General features: G+C 46.7%; 1 protein-coding gene across 1 annotated transcript in view; it reads left to right on the top strand.

Moving 5' to 3' along the window:
- Nucleotides 1–21,101, top strand: part of CFAP65 (cilia and flagella associated protein 65) — a 46,099-nt gene extending 24,998 nt beyond the window's left edge. The window contains exons 17-32 of the mRNA XM_044667563.1: nucleotides 473–686; nucleotides 1,057–1,185; nucleotides 4,646–4,822; nucleotides 5,543–5,609; nucleotides 6,369–6,479; nucleotides 9,553–9,744; nucleotides 9,941–10,099; nucleotides 13,743–13,892; nucleotides 14,092–14,208; nucleotides 14,469–14,576; nucleotides 15,293–15,358; nucleotides 15,676–15,878; nucleotides 18,920–19,039; nucleotides 19,844–20,209; nucleotides 20,751–20,897; nucleotides 20,987–21,101. Coding sequence (XP_044523498.1) covers nucleotides 473–686; nucleotides 1,057–1,185; nucleotides 4,646–4,822; nucleotides 5,543–5,609; nucleotides 6,369–6,479; nucleotides 9,553–9,744; nucleotides 9,941–10,099; nucleotides 13,743–13,892; nucleotides 14,092–14,208; nucleotides 14,469–14,576; nucleotides 15,293–15,358; nucleotides 15,676–15,878; nucleotides 18,920–19,039; nucleotides 19,844–20,209; nucleotides 20,751–20,897; nucleotides 20,987–21,101 — 2,441 coding nt within the window. The remainder of the gene's footprint in view (nucleotides 1–472; nucleotides 687–1,056; nucleotides 1,186–4,645; nucleotides 4,823–5,542; nucleotides 5,610–6,368; nucleotides 6,480–9,552; nucleotides 9,745–9,940; nucleotides 10,100–13,742; nucleotides 13,893–14,091; nucleotides 14,209–14,468; nucleotides 14,577–15,292; nucleotides 15,359–15,675; nucleotides 15,879–18,919; nucleotides 19,040–19,843; nucleotides 20,210–20,750; nucleotides 20,898–20,986) is intronic.
- The last annotated feature ends 1,698 nt before the right edge of the window (nucleotides 21,102–22,799 follow it).

The raw sequence follows: 22,799 nt of genomic DNA, 5'->3' as shown, positions 1-22,799 counted from the left end.
GAGGGGAAGGAGGAGAGGGAGAGGGGGAGGAGGAAAGGGAGAGAAGGAGGGGGAGAGAGAGGGGGGGAAGAGGAAAGAGAGAGGGAGGGAGGGGGAGAGAGAGAGGGAGAGAGAGAGAGAAAGCTGAGTTCATGTCTTCATCTTGCAATCCAAGGGACAGAGTCCAGATGAGGTGTGAGTGCCAAGGCTGATTGAATCTTGTAGGATTTACCAGGAAAAGAAAAGAATATTAAACAAAATTCTCAAATTGGAAGAGACTTCAAAAATCATCTAATGCAACCTTTTCATTTGCTAGAAAAAGAAACGTAAGACCTGCAGAAAGGGGGAATGTCCGTAAGCACGTAGGTAGTGAGGGTAAGAGCTAGGATCCAAATCCCAGGCTTCTGACCTTCAATTTCGTGCTCTTTTCAGGCAGAGAGGCCTTTCTGCCCTCAGGTGCATCCCCTCACCTCCTTCTCTTCCCCTTCCTCAGACCGTGAATGTAGTGGAAGGGAAGTCATATGCAAGGCAACAATGAAGGGTGTATACCCAACCCTCTCAATTTTGGATGCCTGTGGAATGGGCAGTGCTGGGGGCATTACTCGACAGCATCTGTGGCGGCTTTTCTCCTTAGAAACTCTCAACAGCTACCTGGAGCGGGACCCTACTTCTTGGGAGCTCACCTATAGGGTGCCCACCAGACACAGGTATGGGAAAGGTCACCCAGGTGGAAGTGGAGAGGGTCAGGGTTCCCTTAGAGAGGATGCAGAGGGGATGGGAGTGGAATAAGGATTAATGTGGGGTTTCCAGAGAAATATCCTCCATCTCCTGCTCCCTGGTCCTTGGTAATTGGTCACATGCTTCTTTTTGGGGGTATTGTAATTCTCTATCTAGGATTGAGAGTGCTCGGGAATCTTTCCTTATGGGCCCACCGAGGACAGAGGGAAGCCCAGAGTCCAGTTTGGTTTCTAGGCCTGTCCCCACAGATGAGCTAGCCTAGAGGGTCTCGGGCGCATGATCCCCGGGAGCTTCCCTGGTCCTCTTCTTATGATGACCTGGTTTCTCTCCCCACCACAGCACAAGCAGGATTCCCTCCATCTACACTCCTTTGTTGCTTGATTTCAATTTCGGGGCTTCACCCATTGGAACAGAGCCCTCAGTGGTATTCCTTTTGCTGAAGAACAGTGGCGTGGTGCCCTTGAACTGGTATGGCCAACAGCAGAGGGAGACCAGGGTTAGGGAAACAGAAACAGAGCGAAGGTCTACACCAGAATCTTGGAAGGGTGGTGAAACTGGAGCAATGGTACTAGCAGAGGGGCTGGCTTAGCAGACCGCTAAACCCTAGGTGGCATTGAGATGAACCTTTTTTTCCCCAAACCCTTATACCCTTGGTCTTAGAATCAATTCTCTATATTGGTTCCCAGACAGAAGAATGGTAAGGGCTAGGCAATAGGGTTAAGTGACTTACCCAAGGTCACATAGCTAGGAAGTATCTGAGGCCAAATATGAACCCAGGTCCTCCTGTCTCCCAACAGGTGGCTCTCTATCCACTGAGATACGATGATACATCTTCTTCCTCTGTGACTCTTGTCCATGCTCTCCCCTAAATCTCCTACATACAGTTGGTCCGCTTTCCTGTATGGGAGCTTTCTTGACATTGTGTGAATATCAGGGGGGACACGAAGCCTGTCCACCTTCCTTTTTTTTGAAACCTTTACCTTCTGTTTTAGTATTGATACTAACTTAGAGTTCCAGGACAGAAGAGTGGTAAGGGCTAGGCAATTGGGGTTAAGTGACTTGCTCAGGGTCACACAGCAAGAAAGTATCTGAGGTCAGATTGAACCCAGGACTTCCCATCACTAGACCTAGCCCTCTCTCCACTGAAATATCTAGCTGTCCAACTCCCTCCCCCCTCAAGTCCCTTGTATCTGATTGTATCTATTGTGACCCTTCTGCACAGTTCTTCACTATGACAGTGCCAAAGTCTATCCCTGACGACCAGCCACTTTTCCTTTGTCAACCTGAATTCTTTGGAAACTGCCATGGTCCATGTGTCACAGCCATTGATGTTTCCCCCCAAAATGAATCTGTTTCTGGGTGAAACTTGGGATCATTGGAATCTCTGAGAAGTTTCTCCAATTCATCTTGGCTTGCTCTCTTCCTGTTCAGTTCTGTGTTCAATGCATTGTTCTCTGGCAAGGTCCATCCAAATTGTGTGTACTGGTAGATCAGGTGTATGGATTAAAGAACGTCCTGTCACAAGATGAGGGACAATAAGCAGCCTTCATTCCCTCGTGGATGGACCGACTCCATTGAATGATTCTGGTCCTCATTTCGGAACCTCTGAGAGGTCTTAGGGCTTACCACCGGCAGGCCAAAGTGATTCAGAAACAGGGGTATTTGGATGCCTTCTTCTATCAGGGAAGCTTTCTTTTGTTTAGCCTGGACTAGAGATTCTCTGTGACTCAAGCAAACCCTTGAGCTAGCATAAAACTGCCACCTTTGTGCCTCGATTCATACGGACAATCAGAGGCTCATCGAACAAAATGATCTCTGTTCTTGGATCTTTCAAGGAATCATGTATGTTTTATTGGGTGGATGAGGAGACCCTTTGATAGGGGAGAGCCCTGAAGGTAGCATCTTGCTCTAGGAAATCAAATGTTTTAAAAAAATACATTCACAAACAATGAGCACAAAAGAATTGCATAGCATGTGCACTTTTTGGTCACTCTAGTGACTATAAAGACGTGGTCTGGGGTGGCCGGGTGGCTTTATGGATAGAAAGCCAAGCTGGAGATGAGAGGACCTGGATTCGAATATGGCCTCAGACACTTTCTGGCTGCGTGACCCTGGGCAAGTAATTTAATCTCAATTGCTTAGCCTTGGAACTGATACCTGCACTGATTTTAAGACAGAAAAAGAAAAGACAGTTTAAAAAAAATGTGATCTGTTGGAGAATATTAGTTGCAAAATCCTTGCCTTTTCCCAAACTTTCTTTCATCAAGAATGTTCTCCATGCACATATAAATAAATCGAATTAAGACTTTATATATCTGTTTTCAGATATAGCCTTCAGCAGACTCTGACAACTCTAAAAACAGGGACATTTTTACTTGGATTTTGTATTTTCTCCACATTTCATGGCACTTTGAGCTTAGTGGACATGTGGTAATGGGATTGGATTTGATCTTTTCCATTTTGTGTCAGTTTATTGTCTTCACAAGTTTCATCCTTAACAATATCCTTAGGAGAGATCAAGGTGGTTCAGTGGATAGATTGCCAGGCCTAGAGTTGGAAGGACCTGGGTTCAAGTCACCTCACACACTTCCGAGCTGTGTGACCCTGGGCAAGTCACTTAACCCCGATTGTCTAGCCCTGACTGCTTTTCTGCCTTGGAACTTACTTGCATTGATTCTAAGAAATGCTCTTGGATTGGTCTGCCTTAATTGGGTCCCAAAACGAGCTTTCTTACACTTAATTTTCCTCCTCATTTTGAGCTATTTTATAATACTCTTCACACTTTCAACCATAGTCCCCCATAAGGGTCTCACAGTGGGTTGATATTTGTGAGTGGTGTTACAATTGGCTGCTGTATTTTTCCCATAAGCAAAGAGATAAGTGTGGGCAAAGGTACCCACCCTGCCCCTGCCTCAGATAAGGGAGTTTGGGGTACTTCTGGCCCCAGATGCAAACATTCTTAGTCATTGGTTTGATAGTCTGTGCCATTGTCTATTTTTTTTTAAACTCTTACCTTCCATCTTAGAATCAATACTCTGTATTGGTTCTAAGGCAGAAGAACTGTAAAGGCTGGGCAATGGGGGTCAAGTGACTTGCCCAGTAGGAAGTGTCTGAGGCTGGATTTGAATCCAGGACTTTCTGTCTCTAGTTCAAGAGTTAAATTAAGTTTATAGGTCATAGAAAAACTGCTTCTTGGTCCTCTCTGCCCCAACCGGGATCTCAGAAAAGGGAAGTCACAGAGAACTGAGGGCCATATCGTCTCTTCCCTATTCGTGAGTTACCAGGGCCAAAGAGTTCTTCACCCAGTGGTCAGTCCTGGTGATGAGCCTTTCCATACCTGCGTGGACTTACTCTTGGGGAAAGGATACAATCTGCTGCTATTAGAATGAACTCAAAGCCAAAGATAGTGCTCGGACTTGAGAACTCAGGAGAAGTGCCTACCCCAACATGAGACATCAGAGGAGGACTTGGTGGAGAGCCATTAAATTAGCAACTACAAACCCATATTTACAGAGGCAATTAGGTGACTCTGTGGATTGAGAGCTGCCAGCACAGGGACAAGAGGTCCTGGGTTCAAATCTAATCTCAGATACTTCCTCGATGTGTGACCCTGGGTAAGTCACTTAACCTCCAATGCCTAGCCCTTACCATTCCTCTGCCATGGAGCCAATTTACAGGATTGATTCTAAGACAGAAAGTAAGGGTTTAGAAAAACTATTCCTATAACATCATATAGGAGAATAGTCTATTCCTCAGGGGGCTGGTTAGAGGGTTTGGGGGGAAGAGTGGTGGCACACATCTAATAGGAAAAGCGGAAATTTCGTTCATCCCTGGCCAGAATTCTAGCCAGGGTCTCTCCTGTGGATTGGTAGATTGTCTCTGTTATACATATATATATTGACTCTTTACTCCCATCTCCTTTGGGCAGGTCTTTCCTGTTCCCCAGTGACCAGCAAATAGATCTGGAGTTCTGGGCAGAAAAGACGGAGTTTGACTTTACTGAGTTACATCAGATGCGCGTCCAGGACAACGAGATCTTCTCCATTGTCCCCAAGTCAGGACATCTGCAACCTGGGCAGGAGCAGACAGTGGAATTCATATACAGGTAATGATACCAGACCAGGGAGGAAAAGAGCTCCCACTGGTCCTTGTTTCATCTCCTGAAGCAAGACCCTTTTACTAATGTCTAGTACATATCTAGTCTTTTTTAAAAATGCTTGTCTTCTATCTTAGACTTAATAGTAAGTATTAAGTCTAAGGTAGAAGAGTGGTAAGGGCTAGGCAGTTGGGGTTAAGAGACTTGTCCAGGGTCACACAGCTAAGAAATATCTGAGGCCAGATCTGAAGCCAGGTCCTCCTGATTCCAGGCGTGGTGCTCCATCCACTGTGCTACCCAGCTGCCAATGTGGATGTCCATTCCTGAACCAAGATTTCCCTATTCCATTTTGCTTTTGATAAATTATTTTAATTTAAAAAAATCCCCCCATTGAAAAAAGAAAGACAGAACCCTTTTAACAAATACGTGTAGTCAAAAAAAATGTCTTCATTGGTTACATACGAATTGCCACCCAAGCATATATTGGGGTAGGTCTCAATCTGCACTCTTTGTCCGTGACTTCTCTGTAAGGAGCCCCACATTGAACTTGCAGGGAGAGATTCAGGCTTTGGTTTGGTTTCGTCTCCCCGCTGACCTCGGGAGCTGCTACTGGCTCAGCCCTGAGTTAGACATCACTAACTCTCTCCGGGGCTCAGCCCCCAACCAAGCCTGTTTGCTCTCCTGCTTCCTATCGGTGATGGGAAGTTGATTCCTGGCCCTCTTCCATAGACACATCTTCGATGGTACCGATAAGCTGCCTGTGCTGCTCAAAGTGTCCAATGGCCGGGAGATTCTGGTAAACCACTGGAGGAATCCCTGGGCAGGGTGGGGAAAGTGGGGAAAGGGATCCTTTTTTTTTTATCCTTATTTTTCTGTCTCAGAATCAGTATTAAGTATCAGTTCCTAAGCAGAAGAATGATAAGGTCTAGGCAATGGGGGTTAGATGACTTGCCCACAGTCACACAGCTAGGAGCATCTGAGGTCAGATTTGTAACCAGGACCTTCCATCTCCAGGCCTGACTATCCACTGAGTCACCTCGCTGCCTCCTTAGTATCAATTATAACAGAAAAAAAGACTAGGCAACTGGGTTTAGGTGACTTGCCTAGGGTCACACAACTAGGAACTGTCTAAGGTCAGATTTGAACCTGGTTCCTCACAACTACAGGCCTGATACTCTATCCACTACCTAGCTGCCCCTCAAACCACTCCTTTTTTCAAAAACACTTTACCTTCTATCTTAGAATTGACACTAAATATTAGTTCCAAAGCAGAAGAATGGTAAGGGCTAGGCAATTGGAGTAAATGACTTGCCCAGGGTCACACAGCTAGGAATTGTTTGAGGCCAGATTTGAACCGCCTATCTCCAGGCATGGAGCTCTCTCTATTGTGCCACTGAGTTGCCCCTGGGGAAAATTCTTTTTAAGGGAGGTCTGAAAGGTGGCCCCAGGAGAAAACAAAAAGGATCCCAACATGGGTCTAGAACTCTTTTTGGAAAACCTAGGACTGAGGGATCCTAGCCTACCTAAATGATTCTTTCTCTATCTCTCTTTCCAGCTGAACTTTGTAGGAGTGACAGTGAAGGCAGGAGAGAAGTATGTCCACTTCACATCCATCAAACACCGGTTTACCCCAGTGACCATTGGCACTTCCCTTCCCCCACGTCAGGTCAGTAATTATCATCATCATCATCATCATCATCATCATCATCTTTCTTTTAAACCCTTCTGTTTTAGGATTGAATAATGAGTATTGGTTCCAAGGCAGAAGAGTGATAAGGGCTAGGCAATTGGGATTAGGTGACTTGCCCAGGGTGACACAGTTAGGAAGTGTCTGAAGCCAGATTTGAACCCAGGACCCCCCCTTCCCTTTCTCTAGGTCTGGTACTCTTCCACTAAGCCACCTTGTTGTCGCCATCATCATTAAATTAAACCTGTGCCTGGTTGGCAATAGGCTGAGCATGATGAAGGTGGCACAATCATTAGTCTAAAATGTCTGACATTGTAGAGCAAAGGACTGACAAATTAGAACCAAAGAATCCTGGTTATCTTCAGGATAGTGGGTTGGGAACAGAGTATAAAAGGGAGAAGAAAGCGTCAATACCTATAACATGGCATTTACACTGCAGAACACTGGATCTGGAATCACATGATCTGGGTTTGAATCCAGAAATTCTATTTCCCCGCTAGTGACTTTGGGTAGGTTAGTTGACCTCTCTAAGCCTCAGCTTCTTCATTTGTAGAGTGGGGAGATTGACTCAAGTCTCCTGGACAGCCTTAGCTGTTGTTCTTTCTGACTCTAAATCCTGTGACCCCGTATGCAAAGCCTTCTGCGTGGATAACTCCTCCGAGGGTCCAGCCTGAAGACCTTCACCTTGCTGCTTTTCACACACAGATCTAGAGGAATCTTCTTAAGCTTGAACTCGGAGAGAATGGGAAATCTAGAGAAAATTTAGAATCGGAGAGATTTCTGGGTGAGATGCAGAAAAAAGAAATCTGGAGAGACCATAACCTTTTATTTTATTTTATTTTATTTTATTTTTTACCATAGAGAAAGTCACACCTCTTCTTTGTCTTTTCAAGTTTTACTAATGTGTCAGAGGCTCTTTTGCAGCACAGCTTTCCCCCCTCCCCCTGGGATACCTTTTTCCACCCACCCAGAACCTTCTCTTGTAACAAAGAAAAACACTTTATCTAAACAGATTGCTCTAGTAACTTTGTGGGACTTTACAGGTAACATTCTGCAACTGTGACTTTTATACCATCTGGAAGAACAGGGTGTGGAGGAGCCCTTGTCTCCAGGGGCCAGGGAAGCAGTCGTGCTGTCGGGAAGTAGGCAAGGGGCAGCTGGGTGGCTCAGTGGATTGAGAGTCAGGTCTGGAGATGAAAGGTCCTAGGTTCAAATTTGACTTCAGATACTTCCTAACTGTGTGACCCTGGCTAAGTCACTTGACCCCCATTGCCTAGCCCTTACCACTCTTCTGCCTTGGAGCCCAATACACAGTATTGATTCTAAGATGGAAGGTAAGGGTTATTTTTAAAAATTAAAAAATTAAAATTAAAATTAAAAAAAATTAAAAAATAAAGAAGGCAGGCAGAACAGATGGACTGGTCCTCTTTAGGGATGTCTTCTTCCATCCTGAGGGCCTGAAATTCCACATTCAATTTCTGCTCACTCACCAACTCAGCTGAGAATGGGAGTCTCTATTGTGGCCTCGGGAGCCACAGCCCAGAGAAGGGAGTCTGTCCATGATTCAGTCCTGACACCCAGTGAGGGAATCCTTTCCCAAGGGATGAGGAACTTCCCCAGATCAACAGCCAGTCCTCTGTGACCCTGAGTAGTGCATCCGAGTTTAAGTAGCCCCATGGTATAGCAGAAAATGAAGCACTGAACTGAGGGGCAAGAAATTTGGGTTCTAGTATAGGCAGCTCAGAGGTACCATGGATTCAGTGATCAGCCTGGAGCTAGAAAGACCTGAGTTCAGATCCAGCTTCAGACAATTACTAGCTGTATGACTTGGGGCAAGTCACTTCACCCCTCTGTGCCTTCATTTCTTCATCTGTGAAGTGGGGGTGAAAATAGCCCTCCTTCCTGGGGGTCGTTGTGAGAATCAATTGAGATAATAATTGTAAAGCACTTCACACAGTGCCTGGTAAATGGTAGGGACCATATAAATGATTTAAATGATAGTTGTTGTTATTATTGTTCGTTCTGGTTCTGTTTTTCCCTATTATACAACTACGTTGCTTTGCAACCTTGGCCAAGTCCACCTTTTTGGCCCTCAGATTCTTCATCCATAACACGAGGAAGTTGGCCTCACTGAGGCCCTCTCCAGTGCTCACTTTCTCTGGTCTTCCAGCCTCATATTGTGGACTCAGACTTTGTGACCTTTTCCCCATCCCGTCTGCCTTCCGGAAAATATTGTCCCCCCCAAAGGATTGACTTTATAAGGATGGACTAAAGAGTTTAGGATACTTCTGTTTGGGCAGATGAAATCAGAGAGGCAATACGATGAAAGGCTTGGAAATGGCATGTACACAAATCCCACTTTATGAAAACCCTTCAAGGCCATCCTGACAGAGAAAGAAATGACTATCTTACATGGTGGGGGATAAACTTAGAAAATGCATCAGCTAGAAAACAAAGGCTGAAAAATATAATTAGCTTCTTAAAAAGAGATTTCATATAGAATCGTTGTAATAGATCCATAACAAAGTCATCCTAAGGGGAAATAGGCATGGTTTCAGGTTCTTCCTTACTTTGAGTTTGCTCTTTGGCAGAACACCCAGGCTCTTAGGCCTCCCAGAATAGTGCTACATAGGCCACAAGTATCCATCCTTTCCATATAATGGCTTTCCCAGTCATGGTCTTGATATACCGCATGTCGGCAATTAATAAGAAATTAAGTGGGAATTTGGGGGAGAGTTTTGTGGGAGCTGCAGATGACACATATGAAGGCCAGCAGATGACACAGAAGAAGCTTAGAAACTATACAGCCTATGAACCAAATACTTAGCCCAAATTTTATAAAGGTACTGTAAGCACATGCAAAAGAAAATGAAAAAACTCAGACTTCTTCCCTACAACAAAGGGAGGGCAAAACATTTCGATGTGGATTTTCCAGATTACAGGTGCACTGCACCTCTTAATCCCTGCAATAAGGAAAGGATATTTGTATTAGGCCAAATGGATTATGAAGCTGACCCACTTCAATAAGTCTTATATTCTTCTGCTCTCGCAGATTTTTGAACTCTATAACGGGGGCTCAGTGCCTGTGCTATATGACATCCAGTTGGACGCTCTGTGGAATGTCCAGAATAAAAATTTCCAGCATCCCATCTTCCAGTGTCTCAATCCCCATGGAGATATCCAGCCTGGCAAGACTACGCAAGTCTTCTGGATCTTCTCACCAATAGAGGCTAAGACCTATACTGTGAGCTGATACCGACTCAAACCTTGTCCCAGACTCGGTTCCAGTTTCAGTTCTTTGCCCTAACTTTATTTTTCTGGGGGGAGGGGAATCTCACTTCCCTAGAGAAGATGTCTTGGGGATGGAATCCCTGATGTGACACAGCACCCTCAGGCTGATTTGGTCTCTGCTTGCCCCATCTTTCTTGTACCTTCCACAGGTGGATGTCCCCATCCACATTCTGGGTTGGAATTCAGCCGTCATCAGGTTTGAAGGTGTGGGTTATGATCGCTTCATCATGGGAAATACGGCCCCATTCCACAGTATCACCACCACTGATCAAACTCCAACAGTCACAAGACTGATTGTGCCTGGCCAGGTAAGGGGGGAAATAGAAGACGGCTAAAGGAATGGGTGGGATGAGAAGATTGGGGTGAAGTAGGGCAGACAAGGAGGAAGAGGAGAGCCAGGAAGATAGCTGACATAAGGGAATATGGGCCAGGGAAACTCTATAGAAGGAGGAGACAGTATGAACCTCTCCCCTATAATGAAGTAAAAAAAAATCCAACGCCTCCCAAGCCATGGGCCATGGTGTCAACCCTTCTGTATTCCTGGTTTCTTCAATAAACTTATTTCTGTCATGATTTGATAGTATCTCCCCCAAGACAAACCAACAATCTTCAAAGTCAGGGTCATGAAAATTTGGAATTTTTCTCTTCAAACTATTTACATCTTCCGTTCTAAACTTTGTATACTGCCTAACATGGAATATTCCATCAGCGTGTACGATTGGCAAATCACAAAGCGGGAATAAATTAATTGGTTTGTCCCCCTCATTTAATGTCTTCTGTTCATTACACCCCTAAATACTAATCTGGAATTTTCAACAACCTATCAAAGACTTCCATCTGGATATCCCACCGATATCTTAAACGCAAAAAATTCCAAAATGGAATTCATCATCTTTCCTCCCAAATCTGCTCTTTATCCTAAATTTATCATACATGTTGAACACTATTCTCTTAGATACTCAGGCTTGAAAGCCCAGAAATCTGTGACTTTTCTTAGTTCCCTACACCTTCTCAGTTCCCAAGTCATGTTAATTCTGCCTCCTACTTATCTCTCATATCTGTTCTTCCTTTTATACTTCCATGGCCATTCCTCTAGTTTAGGGCCTCCCCATATTTTTTGAACTATATTGCAATAGATTCTCATTTGTCCTTTCTGCCTCTTTTTCTCCCCTCTTCCCTCTCCTTTATACGACTGCCAAAGTAATCTTACTAACTCGCAAATGGGATCACTTCACTTCCTTCTTCAAAAACCTTGAGTGGAACCACCATTGCCTAATGAATACAGCCCAAGCCCCTTCAGAACCTTGCCCCAATTTATCTCTTCAGCCTTATTTCATAGTCCACTCCTTCTCACACTGTATACTTCAGCCAAACTCTATACATTATGGTTCCCCAATATTATTCTGCCCCTTCCCACTTCCCTTCATTTGCCTCCCTCAAAATCTTTTCTCAAAATCCAACTCAGATGTTACTTCCTCTATGAAACCTTCTCCAACTCCCCCAATGATCTCTCTCTCTGTCTCTCTCTGTTTCTGTCTCTATCATTGTCTCTGTCTGTCTCTGTCTTTCTGTCTCTGTCTCTGTCTCTCTGGCTTTCTGTCTCTGTCTCTCTGGCTTTCTGTCTCTGTCTCTCTGTCTCTGTCTCTCTCTGTCTTTGTCTCTCTGTGTCTGTCTCTCTGTCTCTGTCTGTCTCTCTGTCTCTATCTTTGTTTCTGTCTGTCTCTCTATCTCTGTCTGTCTCCATCCGTCTCTGACTGTCTCTGTCTGTCTNTGTCTGTCTCTCTATCTCTGTCTGTCTCCATCCGTCTCTGACTGTCTCTGTCTGTCTGTCTGTCTCTCTGTCTTTCTGTCTCTGTCTGTCTCTGTCTCTGTCTCTCTATCTCTCTCTTTCTCTGTTTTTTTTTGTCTCTGTCTCTGTTTCTGTTTTTCTGTCTCTCTGTCTTTCTGTCTCTGTCTGTCTCTGTCTCTCTGTCTCTGTCTCTATCTCTCTCTTCTCCCTCCTCCTCCAAAATCTCCTATACACATAATCTTTTGAGGTTACTGATTGCGAGCCAGAGAGCTGGCTTAGGAATCCTTATACTGCTCCCTAATAACTATGTGTGACCCAGAGCAATGGCTGTCAGCACTCAAAGGCTGTTAGCCTGATAAAAGTATTTTTATAGAGAGCCTTAAAGTTTACGTGGCATTTTGAATGCACTCATCTCACTTGAGCCTCATAATCCTTGGCGACAGCTACTACTAGTAACATTATCACCATCTTACAAATTGGAAAACTAAGTCTCAAACATGACCACATGCATATCTCCCTTGACCCCAACTCCATTGTTCTTTTTACTTCGACACACTGTCTTTCAAACCTTTAGGGGGAGCAGCTGGGTGGCTCAGTGGATTGAGAGCCAGGCCTAGAGACAGGAGGTCCTGGGTTCAAATTTGACCTCGGACACTTCCCAGCTGGGTGAGCCTGGGCAAGTCACTTGACCCCATTGCCTAGCCCTTAGCACTCTTCTGCCTTGAAGCCAATACACAATATTGACTCCAAGACGGAAGGTGAGGGTTTTTAAAAAACCCTTTAGGGTCTCCCTCCATTATCTGGAAGGTGAGGGGGTTGGTCTGTGAAATCTCTATTGAGCTCTAAATTCTATAATCCAATATATTTATTTGTATGTGTATCTTTTGGGCATGTATCATTCCCTTTCTGGATTGTGACTGCCGGAGATCAGGGAATGGGACTTTTTTCAGTTCCATAACTCAGTAAACATATAGTTTATAACATCTTGCACACAGTAGGCATTAAATTACAAAGGGACAGAGAGAGGAGCAATTGGGTAGTGCAGTGGATAGAGAGAAAGCCTGGAGTTGGGAGGACCTGGGTTCAATTCTAACCTTAGACACTTCCTAGCTGTGTGACTCTAATCAAGTCACTTAACTCCAAGAAGGTAAGGGGGAGAGACAGACAGACAGACAGACAGACAGACAGACAGAGGAGAGAGAGAGGGAGAGAGAGGGAGATGGGGAGGCTGGAAGAGGAATGCCACAAACAAACACCAAAAAAACCCAAGGTTACATTGCCACCTAGCGTCTATTCTCTGACATAGCCGAATGAAAGTTCATGGGTCTCTTCTCACACTTGGCTTCCAATTCTACCTAATCTACTTGGGCCATTCAGAAATAGGTTGGAAATTGAAGAATTAGAGTAGTTATTAATTCGGTTTTGTATCATGCGCCATCTTGGCAGTCTAGAAGAAGCCCAATACTCCCGTGGTTTGTTGCAAACAATCATAACTGAAGAAAAACACTAAATTTCATCAGTGAAAATGGAAATGTAATTTTTTTCCTATCCAAGTCCCCAGATCCCATAATGTCTATCTATGGACCCCAGGTTAAGAACCTCTAATAAGGGGACAGCTGGATGGCTCAGTGATTGAGAGCCAGCCTAGAGATGGGAAGTCCTGGATTCAAACCTGGCCTCAGATACTTCCCAGCTGGGTGACCCTGGGCAAGTCACTTGACCCCCATTGCCTAGCCCTTACCACTCTTCTGCCTTGAAACCAATACAAAGGATTGATTCTAAGATGGAAGGTGAGGGTTTAAAAGAAAAGAATTTCTACTAATGGTCCATGGTTCCAGGATCAGATCTGCTAGTCCCTCTTCAAGCTGAGATGGATGCTGATATGGAACATCTAGAGAAAAAATAAATAAAAACCACTCCCCCTTACTTGCCCGTCCCAGGGTCAACTCTTTTGTTTGCAGGAAAGTGTCTCCCGTTTTCTTACTGTAAGCCCTTCTGCTGAAGTGGGAGTGCATTGTCTTCAGCAATGATGGTCCCTCTCCTCTGTGTAATAACTAACCTTTCAGAAGAGCTTCCAGCTTTCTTAGCTCTGGCTTGATCCAGTCTCTCTCTCTTCCGTCTCACTGCCGTAACTCCAATCCTGAGCTATGTCCCTTCAACAGGTTGCATTCTTGTCCCAGTCTCGAATTTCCCTGGGCAATATCCCTGTGTGCTCCAGATCCAGCCGCCTCATATTCCTCAACAATGCCTCAGAGAAAGATCCCATCATCTTCTCCTGGGACCTAGAAGCATCGAGTATAATAGAGAACGTGGTGAGAATCCTGCCGGGCGGGCGCACCAAGCTTGGTCTTTGCCTGCTCCACTGGCCTCACTCCCCATCAGTCCCACAGCTAACTCCATCCCAATCTACCCCAAACACTTGCCCCTACACAAACCCCACTAGCCCTTCTCCCTGGACAAACCTCACAGACACTTCCCCAGCCTGGTCTCCCCTGCTACCATCCATACTAGATACTGAAGGTGTCACCCATGATGGGAACGGCGGCTCCTGGGGAGAACATCCCTTGTGTGGTGACCATGGAGGCTTCACAGCATGCCTGTTTCTACAGCTTAGACTTGGTCTGCAAGGTAAGAAGCCCAGACAGAGCAGGATGGTCCATCCACTCTTATCCAAACCCCAGCTGGAAAGAGGATCAGGGAGTGATTCCTGGGGAAAAGCAAAGATAGAAAGTAGAACTGCTTTAAGGACAGTCCCCAGTATGCCTGGACTTGATGTTGATTATATCCCATGACCTCAAGCTTCTTTTTACCTAAGAAGATGAAGACAGGCCAGGAAAAGGAGGTAAGAGTAGGAGAAAGAGATTCATCCCCCTTTCTCGGGCCCTTAGGTTTACCTACAAAAAACCCTGAACCAGTATGAAATCGAGCTGCAGGCATGGGAGAAGGAAAAGGCCCGGCAGGAGGTGGAATTCACAATCACAGAAAATAATCTGGAGGTAAGCCTCAGAAGACTTAGGAGGAGGCAGCCAATCCAGCTGGCTCTGCTTGGCTGCTGAGAAGGCACTAGAGAGATGATAAAGAGATGGGCAGAAGCCCCCACCCACAGAGAAGAAGCATGCTGGGACACTGACTCCTTCTTCTCATCCCCCCAAGCTCCCCAGTAATGGAAACTCTAGGAATGGTTCCTTTAGAGCAGTGGTTCCCAAACTTCTTTGGCCTACTGCCCCCTTTCCAGAAAAAAATATTACTTAGTCCCCTGGAAATTAATTTTTTAAAATTTTAATAGCAATTAATAGGAAAGATAAATGCACTTGTGGCCATCACTGCTCTCCTGGATCACTGCAGCACCCACCAGGGGGTGGTGGCGCCCACTTTGGGAATCACTGCTTTAGAGCAAGTATTTCCCCTTCTAGCTATTTGTTACCTTTCTGGGATGGCACAAGGCTGTCCTTGAGATTGATGTGAAGCAGATTTCACCTGTAGAAAAGGGAGGGCCAGTATGGCTTGCCCCTGCCTTGAAGGAGGTGGGATATGCTTGGGGGGTTGGGAGGAAAAGGCAAGTTCTCCTAAAGGGGAAGCCAGAGAGGGCCATGAATGGTCCAAGTGCTGAGAAGGTGAGTATTCAGTCCTTTCACGGTCCTTGGTGGGGAAGAGTCAGGATTTTGGGGCTCTCCCATCACCCTTTTCCAGAGGTTCCATTCCCCTTCTATAGGGACTACTTCAATTCCAGAGCCCTGGTAAATTCTGTACAGTATGTGATCCTGGAAGGAAGTATAAGGTAATTAGACCTTCCCTCCCTGGTCACCACTTTGGGTTCCCCTGGGATATCCTCAGAGAACCCTTGCTTGGCTTCCACACAGATACTACACTAAGTTTCCAGGGGTGGGTAGGGGGAATGGCAGGAAGGGCAGAGGAACTTTGGAGGACCGGGAAGCACTGTGGGCTAGCTGGCACCACTAATCTTCAAGGAGGGGGCTCTCTCTTGGGAACAGGACCCCAAAATCCATACCTCTGGGACCAGGGCCCTCTGACTAAGAGAAGGAAAATGGGTGCATACTCCCAACTCCTACCACTTGTGCATCTCCCTCTCCCCAGACTTTGCCCCCCATACAGAAACAACAGCCCTATACCCCACCAGTCACCTGGAATCTAAGGAACCCCAAGACTGGGCAGATCTGGCTCTACCCTGAAGCACCTAAACCCTGCCTGCTCTACCTGGGCCTCAATGCCCGAGCACATAACATGGATGACTTCCTGAGGAACTTCTTCTCCCAATCCCCCCGCTTCTTCTTCTGTCCGTGAGTTCTCAGGGATTCTTGGGTCACCCCCCCTTAACCTCTGCCTCACAACCCGTTGGGTCCAGGTTCTCCTTTCAGGGAAGGGTTGAAGAGGGAGCAGTGTGGGATAATGGGACTGAAGGTGGTGGTTCTTAGTGATGGGACAGAATCATTTGACAATCTCCTTGGGGGCCATGAGGAACCTTCAACATTCCCTGGTCCTTGTGTTGTCTTGTTGCTGCTCTGGCCTATTCACCTAGAAAGGGTAAAAAAAGTGGCCAGGGCTTCTCTCTACACATTCTTGGTGGAAGGATGTTCAAGGTCACGGAGAAAATAGGAGACCTAACACAGTTTCCTCACCTGTCCGCTGCGAAATTGGGATCAGATGAACCCGGAGAGTCTTTTCTGGCTGGATCTTTGGCCCTGTGAGGTGCCAAAGGAAATAGATGGAGAAGCCAGGGCCCTCTCCCCTCAAGGAGTTTACTACTAAGCACTGAGGTGATAAGAGATGTCCAAGAATAACTATAAACCAAAATCTCACAATACGGAATCTCAAGAGCCATGCACGTAGTGGATATTTCAGAAATACTCCTTGGACAAGAGCATAAAAGTGGGGTCAAATAAAAAGTGTGAGGGTGGGGAGTAGACTGGAGGGAGAGGGACTCAGAGAAGGTCACCCCAGAACTCTGAGCAAGGGAATATTATATGGGCATAGTCACAAGGAAAGGTAAGGCTTGAATGGGAGGTACTTACAAATTCATCATGGCTTGAGCATGTAAAGAATGGTAATGTAACACTAGATAGGAAGGCTGGAGTCACATTCTGGAGGACGGTAAAGGCCTTCCTAAGGAGTTTGGACATTTGGGAACCACTGAAGTTAGGTTTGGAGCATGATCTCATGTCTGCACATGAGAAAAGTTAATTTGGATGGATTGGTTGGAGAAGAGACTGGCAGAGATAGGGGAAAGAGGAGACTATTGTAGTCCAGGAAAGAGATACTGAAGGCCTGAATTCAAGTGTGACTAGTACCCTAAGAAGGAGGAGGAGGAAATTTGTGAGAAAAATCTTTAGGAAATCTAAAGCATTTCACACCTGATCAGGAATCTAAGGTTTTTGGTGTAGGGGAAATGGTAGTACTATTAATTGAAAGAAGGAAGTCAAAAGAAGCAGATTTGGGAAGAAAATGTGCATTTTGTATATTTTGAACATTAGGTGCTTGCCAACAACCAAGGCAATAGGTAGGCAGAAACTTGGATATACATCCCAGGAGAGAAGTTTGGCAGATGTGACAGTTGGAAGTATGGGAGCAGAAGAGGTACCCAAAGGAAAGAGAAAATGGAGCCTAAGAAACATGGGGACCAAGAACATTAAGGAGAAGTTGGGTGGCTCAGTGGATAGAGAGACAGGAGGTCTTGGGTTCAAATCTGACCTCAAACACTTCCTAGCTGTATGCCCCTGGGCAAGTCATTTGACCCCCATTGCCTAGTCCTTACCACTCTTCTGCATTGGAAATGATACTTAGAATTTATTTTTAGAAGACAAGTGTTTAAAAAAACATTAAAATCCAGAGAAAGTACTGTGGAAACAGAAATGCATTAGAAAAATATGTAATTGGGGGGCAGCTGGGTAGCTCAGTGGATTATGAGCCAGGCCTAGACACGGAAAGTCCTAGGTTCAAATATGGTTTCAGACACTTCCCAGCTGTGTGACCCTGGGCAAGTCACTTGACCCCCATTGCCTACCCTTATCACTCTTCTGCCTTGGAGCCACTACACAGTATTGTAAGGGTTAAAAAAAAAAGAAAAATATGTGATAGGGATATGATTGAGGTTTGGATGTTAAAGGATTGTGCTACTACAGATATGAATAACACAGAAATAGGTTTTGAACAAGGATACATATATAACCCAATGGAACTGCTTGTTGGGTTCAGGAGGGAGGAGGAAACAGCAGAGGCAGGGGCAGGAGGGCAGGCGTGAGGAGATCATGAATCATGTAACTATGGAAAAATATTCTAAATTTTAAAAAAAGAAAAAACATTAAGGAAACTGGATCATCTAACAGTCAGAGATGTAGGAGAACCACATACGTACAGTGTCATGGAAGCTGAAAGGAGAGAAGACATTAAAGACAAAGGATGGTTAACAATGATACAAAAATGTCAGAAGAGAGGAGAATTGAAGAAAGTCATTGCATTCGCCAGTTATGATCATTGGTGACTTTCTGAGAGCAACAGGGACGGAAACCAGTTACATTGTAAGGGATTGAACAATAAAGAGATGGTGAGGAAGCTGAAAGGGACTGTGAACTGCTCTTAATAAAAGTTTAGGTTTGAAAAGAAGGAATACGGGCTAGTAGCTGGTGGGTAGCAGAGCTGAAGAAGTCTTTTGTTTGTTTCTTTTTTGGGGGGTGGGGGATGAGGAGAACTGACTGTTTAAGTGAAACAGAAGGAGCCAGTGGAGAGAGGGAAAGATGAACAATTCAAATGAGGGAAGGGTTGGTTGATGGATTGAGGTCCTGGAAGAAGTAGAAAGGGATGGAATAAAAAACATAGAATTGTTTGCCTTGGCAAGGAGAGCCGCCCATCCCACTGTGGCAGGAGTCAAGGAAAAGATGGGTGAAAAAAAGAGAAGTTTTGAAGTATGGAGGCCTTTATCTCAGCAAGTGAGAGAAGAGAAGAGAGGTCATCTGCTGAGGAACATGGGGCTAGAAGTGTGGTTAGTGGCTTGAGGAAAAAAGGGGAAATTCACAATCTCTGTTTGGAGAATGTGATTAGGAGTCAACTGGAGTGTTACTCAGTCTAAGATTGACTCAAGATGAACGAAATTGAGATATCAAACTAAAAAGGGCCAGGTTTGCATCCTCTCCAATGTAGGGAGAGACTAGATTTCTTGTTCAGCTAAGGATGAAGTAGAGGGAACCTAAACTGGGGGCTCCATAGAAGTTCTCTCATTGAGTTCATAGCCTATTGCCAAGCTTGGGAAAACGATGCAGTTCCTCATGGACTATGGGCTTACCCTGTCCCCTCAGGAAACTACATAAACTACAACAAATATTTGCAGGCCCTTCGAAGAGAAGAAAAGTGAGGGAGAATCCATCATGGTGGAGGAAGAACCTGTTCAGAGTACATTTTCTAAGCAGGAGAAGCAGATTGTGAGAGACATCCTGACCATAATTATCAGGTACTAGACCCTTAACTCTTAGTAGCATTCAGCTCAGCCTTTCTGACCCATAAAGCCGCTTAAGTATCTGCTCACTCTCTATTACTCCTACTCTTCCTGTGGCCTCTCTACCCCTAATCAACTTCAAGGAGGATTTCCTCAGGTTACTTACCTTATCACTCTCTAATCCCTTCCATAGTGGTGTCCAGAGCAACAACCCAGAGTGATGCCTTTGAGGGACCCAGTAATGAAAACAGTTGCTCTTCCTCCTACCTCTAGGGATCCCAACAATTAATTAAACCACCCACCAAAACTACTCTTCTCACCTTTATCCAGTGAACCCAGGAAACTCATAGGAACCTTCTTCTTGTCCCTTGGACCCCAGACTCATTCTTCTTGGCAGGGGGCATCTCTGAATCCACACAATCTCTTCATCAGAATGAGTGGCAGATGTGGGGCGAGGCTAGGTGGCTCAGTGGATTGAGAGCCAGACCTAGAAATGGAAGGCCCTGGGTTCAAATCTGTTCTCAGTCACTTCTTAGCTGGATAAGTCACTAAACCCTCATTGCCTAGCCCTTACTGCTCTTCTGCCATAAACCAGTAAGGTAAGGATAAAAAGAGAGAGAGAGAATGAGTGGCAGGCAAATAGCTCTTTGTTGTCTTGGCTAGGAGCAATGTAGACAGGACCCTCTGGCTGACTTTTGCTTTCCTCCATTCCCTTTTGTAGGAGCAGCCATACATAGATCTTAGGCCCAGTGGGGAACATCAATGGGGGAAGGGGAAGGCTCGGCCAGACCCTTCCCCTAACTCTAGCCTTCCTATTAGGGGCTTGCTAGAAGATAGGAAATTCCATGAAGATGTGCAACGTGGCCTGGTGGAAGCTATTCCTTACTTCAGTCAGTTCTGGAGTGAAGATTCTGCTCGGATGCGAAACCAGAAATATAGCTCAGGTCATGCCTCTGTTTCTCCTTCCTATGAGGGAGAGGAGGAAGAAGCAATTCAACGTGAGGACAAGGAGGAAGACACAGGAGAAGAGGAATCCTGGGACAAAGGAAAGATATTTGAGTCCCTGGATGGGAGTCTGTCTCCAACCAGCAGCATCCAGAAAAGGGGTCTGGGTTCCATGCTGTCAGAAATGAACAACATCCTGCAGGAAGAGAGCAGCAGGATGGAAAAGGAGGTCATCTCCCGGTAAGCCTGGGAGGAGGATATGGGTCAGGGGAGGAGAAGCAACAAAGGTGGTGGTGCAGGATGGGGATGTGCTGGGCCCACAGGGAAGGGATTGGGGCTCATCCTCTTCAAAGGACTGTAGGGACAAGTCACTTGCCAGATCCTTTAAGGTCTCTCCATCCCCTACAACCTCAATGGAGAAAAGACTTTGTTGTTATTTGTGTATGCTTTGTTCTGAAGGAGAGATACAGGGTGGGAAATTAATACTAGACCTTTAATTTCAACAGTAGAGGGAACTCCCAGTGTCCAAGTAGTCTCTGTCAATGCAGCTGGACAACTGGGTCCCTATCCATCACACCCCACTCCCTGTCTTAAAATGTCTTAGAAACTTGGTTTCTTATGATTAGGAGAGAGAAAAAGCCCCTCTGCCTTCTTCAGCTGTTCCCTGCTCAGCCCTGATGACTCTTTTTGTCATTGGTTGAACTATGTTAGCCCCTCTTCTGCCCAGTACCCCCTTCTCCATTTCTTGGAGAGCAGTGATCTGAACTCGGGTCATTCTTAGGCGGCCCAGTTTCCTGAGTCTTCGCCAGTCAATATTGGAAAACATAATCCAGAACATCATGATTGAGGCCAGTCGTGGGGAGGTAGTGCTGACTACGAAGCCCCGAGTAATAGCCCTCCCTCCGCAGCAGCCTCTGGTCTTGGCCAGGTGAGAGGACGTGGGCATTGGCACAATTGTGTAGAATCAGGGAGCTAGAGCCCCTTACTCACCTGCTTCTGGTGCTTTATTTCTCCCAGTGAGTCAAGCCCAGAATTAAAGCCCCGTAGACTCTCCAGACAGAACCGAGGCTTTGGCCCCCTCCAAGTGCCTCGGCTTCAGATCAACTCCGGTGGCGCGGAAGTGGTTACCTAGGTTTCCTCATCGTCAGGGCCAATGGCCTGTCTTCACAGCCTTTCATCGTTGGCAGACCTGCAGAGGGAGCCCGGGGACCCTGTGCTCTCCAGAGAAAGGATTTCCGGACTTTGAGCCACTCCCCATGCCCAAGCTTCCACCCGACCTCAGGGGTCCTGCAGCTTTCTCAGTAAAATTCTACTGAATCAGCTGCCTTCTGTCTTGACTCTTGTCCCTTCTGATGCCCGGCTCCTGGGGAATGGGGTTGAGGAGTGTCAGTGGGAAGGGGCTGTTGCCTCCCCTTCCCCCTTCCCTTTTCCCAAACTGCAATGTGCAATTTTGAGAGTTTGGAGAGAGAAAGGTTAGGGGCTGAGCAAGGAACTTCTCAAGTCTAACAGCGAGCAGGAGATGGAGAGTGCGAGCTGGGGACCAGAAGTCTCTCCCACTCCTGATGGTTACTCCCTCTTTTGACCCCTGATCCTCGAAGTGCTACAGGCAGATGGCGCTGCATCTCGGCCAGGCGCGCCGGGCTTCGGGCTTGGCTCTTGAGTGTCCTGGGCCTTCGCACCCTTGAACGAAGTCTGGTTGGCTGGCTGCCCCGGCTCGCGGGTGGGTGTCTAGATATTGCAACTGGCTCGTGTAAACTCTGAGCGTTCGGGCTTTTGGTCTGGGCCGTCCCGGCGACAGTCCGTGTCTGAGCAGGGTTGGAGACGGCTCCCTTCACCTGCCTTCTTAGCCTTGCCTCCACCTCCACCCCATGCCGCATCCGACCCTGGACCAGCCTGATGCGCTAGCACCGGGCTGGAGTGCGCCAGAGTCCGCACCCTCTTCCCTCGGGTCTCCCAAGAGCCTTTGCCTTCTGTATTGTGGTGCAGCCGACTCTTTTCTTCCCGACCTGGGGAAACCGAGGAACTTACAGGGAATTGTATTAAGCCACCTCTGTGCGGATCTCACTGCTAGACTGGGTGCACTGCTGAAGGACCACATTTAGCTAAACGTCCCACTCCCTGTCCTTGAGTTTGAGTCCAAAAGCCAGGGAACCCCCTCTCACGAAGACGCACCCCCCCCTCAACCCCCAGCATCAACTCTCAGCAGGGTTGCTCCTCCCTCCCTTTTCCTTCAACCTCTCCTGGCCTTCCCTCCCCTTCTCCCCCGCCCTCAGCATGGCAGGTGGGTGGAAAAATGACATCTGGTGTTGTTCCAGTGCCGGCCAGGTCCCCGCTCCTTCCTCCCTCTTAGACCCCTCCCCTCCAACGAAGGCGTGCGGATAGCTCCCAACCCCCAGTTCCCTGGGGGTCCTGAGGGATCGGTCTGGGCTGCGGGTGGGGGGCTTAGGATGATGGGGTCCCAGACCGGTTGACATGAAGGGGGGAAGCAGCTCCGCCTCCCCTAAATCAATATTTGCCCCGAGTAAACCCAGCGCCTGTCCGGACAGGTGTGCGTGTGTGTGTGTGTGTGTGTGTGTGTATGTATGCGTGTGTGTGTGTGTGTGTGTGTTGAGGGCGGGGGCTCATAGAAGGCGGGTGGTGTGGGAGCTGGAGAGGGGGTAGAAGATGGACAGGGTGCTATAAGAGCCTTCCCACCCTGGCCTCTGCACTTCTCACTCAGACTCCGGCCAGGGACCATGCCAAGCCGGCCGGTCTGGGGGAGGGGAACCGGGAGGGGCGGGGAAGAGGGGAGGGGCTGGGCTGGGCTGGCCAGGCCCTGGCGCACCTGTCG

Source organism: Gracilinanus agilis, chromosome 3 (genome assembly GCF_016433145.1).
Source record: "Gracilinanus agilis isolate LMUSP501 chromosome 3, AgileGrace, whole genome shotgun sequence".
Classification (NCBI taxonomy): domain Eukaryota; kingdom Metazoa; phylum Chordata; class Mammalia; order Didelphimorphia; family Didelphidae; genus Gracilinanus; species Gracilinanus agilis.
The sequence above is the reverse complement of the archived record's forward strand: the minus strand, read 5'-3'. Positions and strand labels throughout refer to the sequence as shown.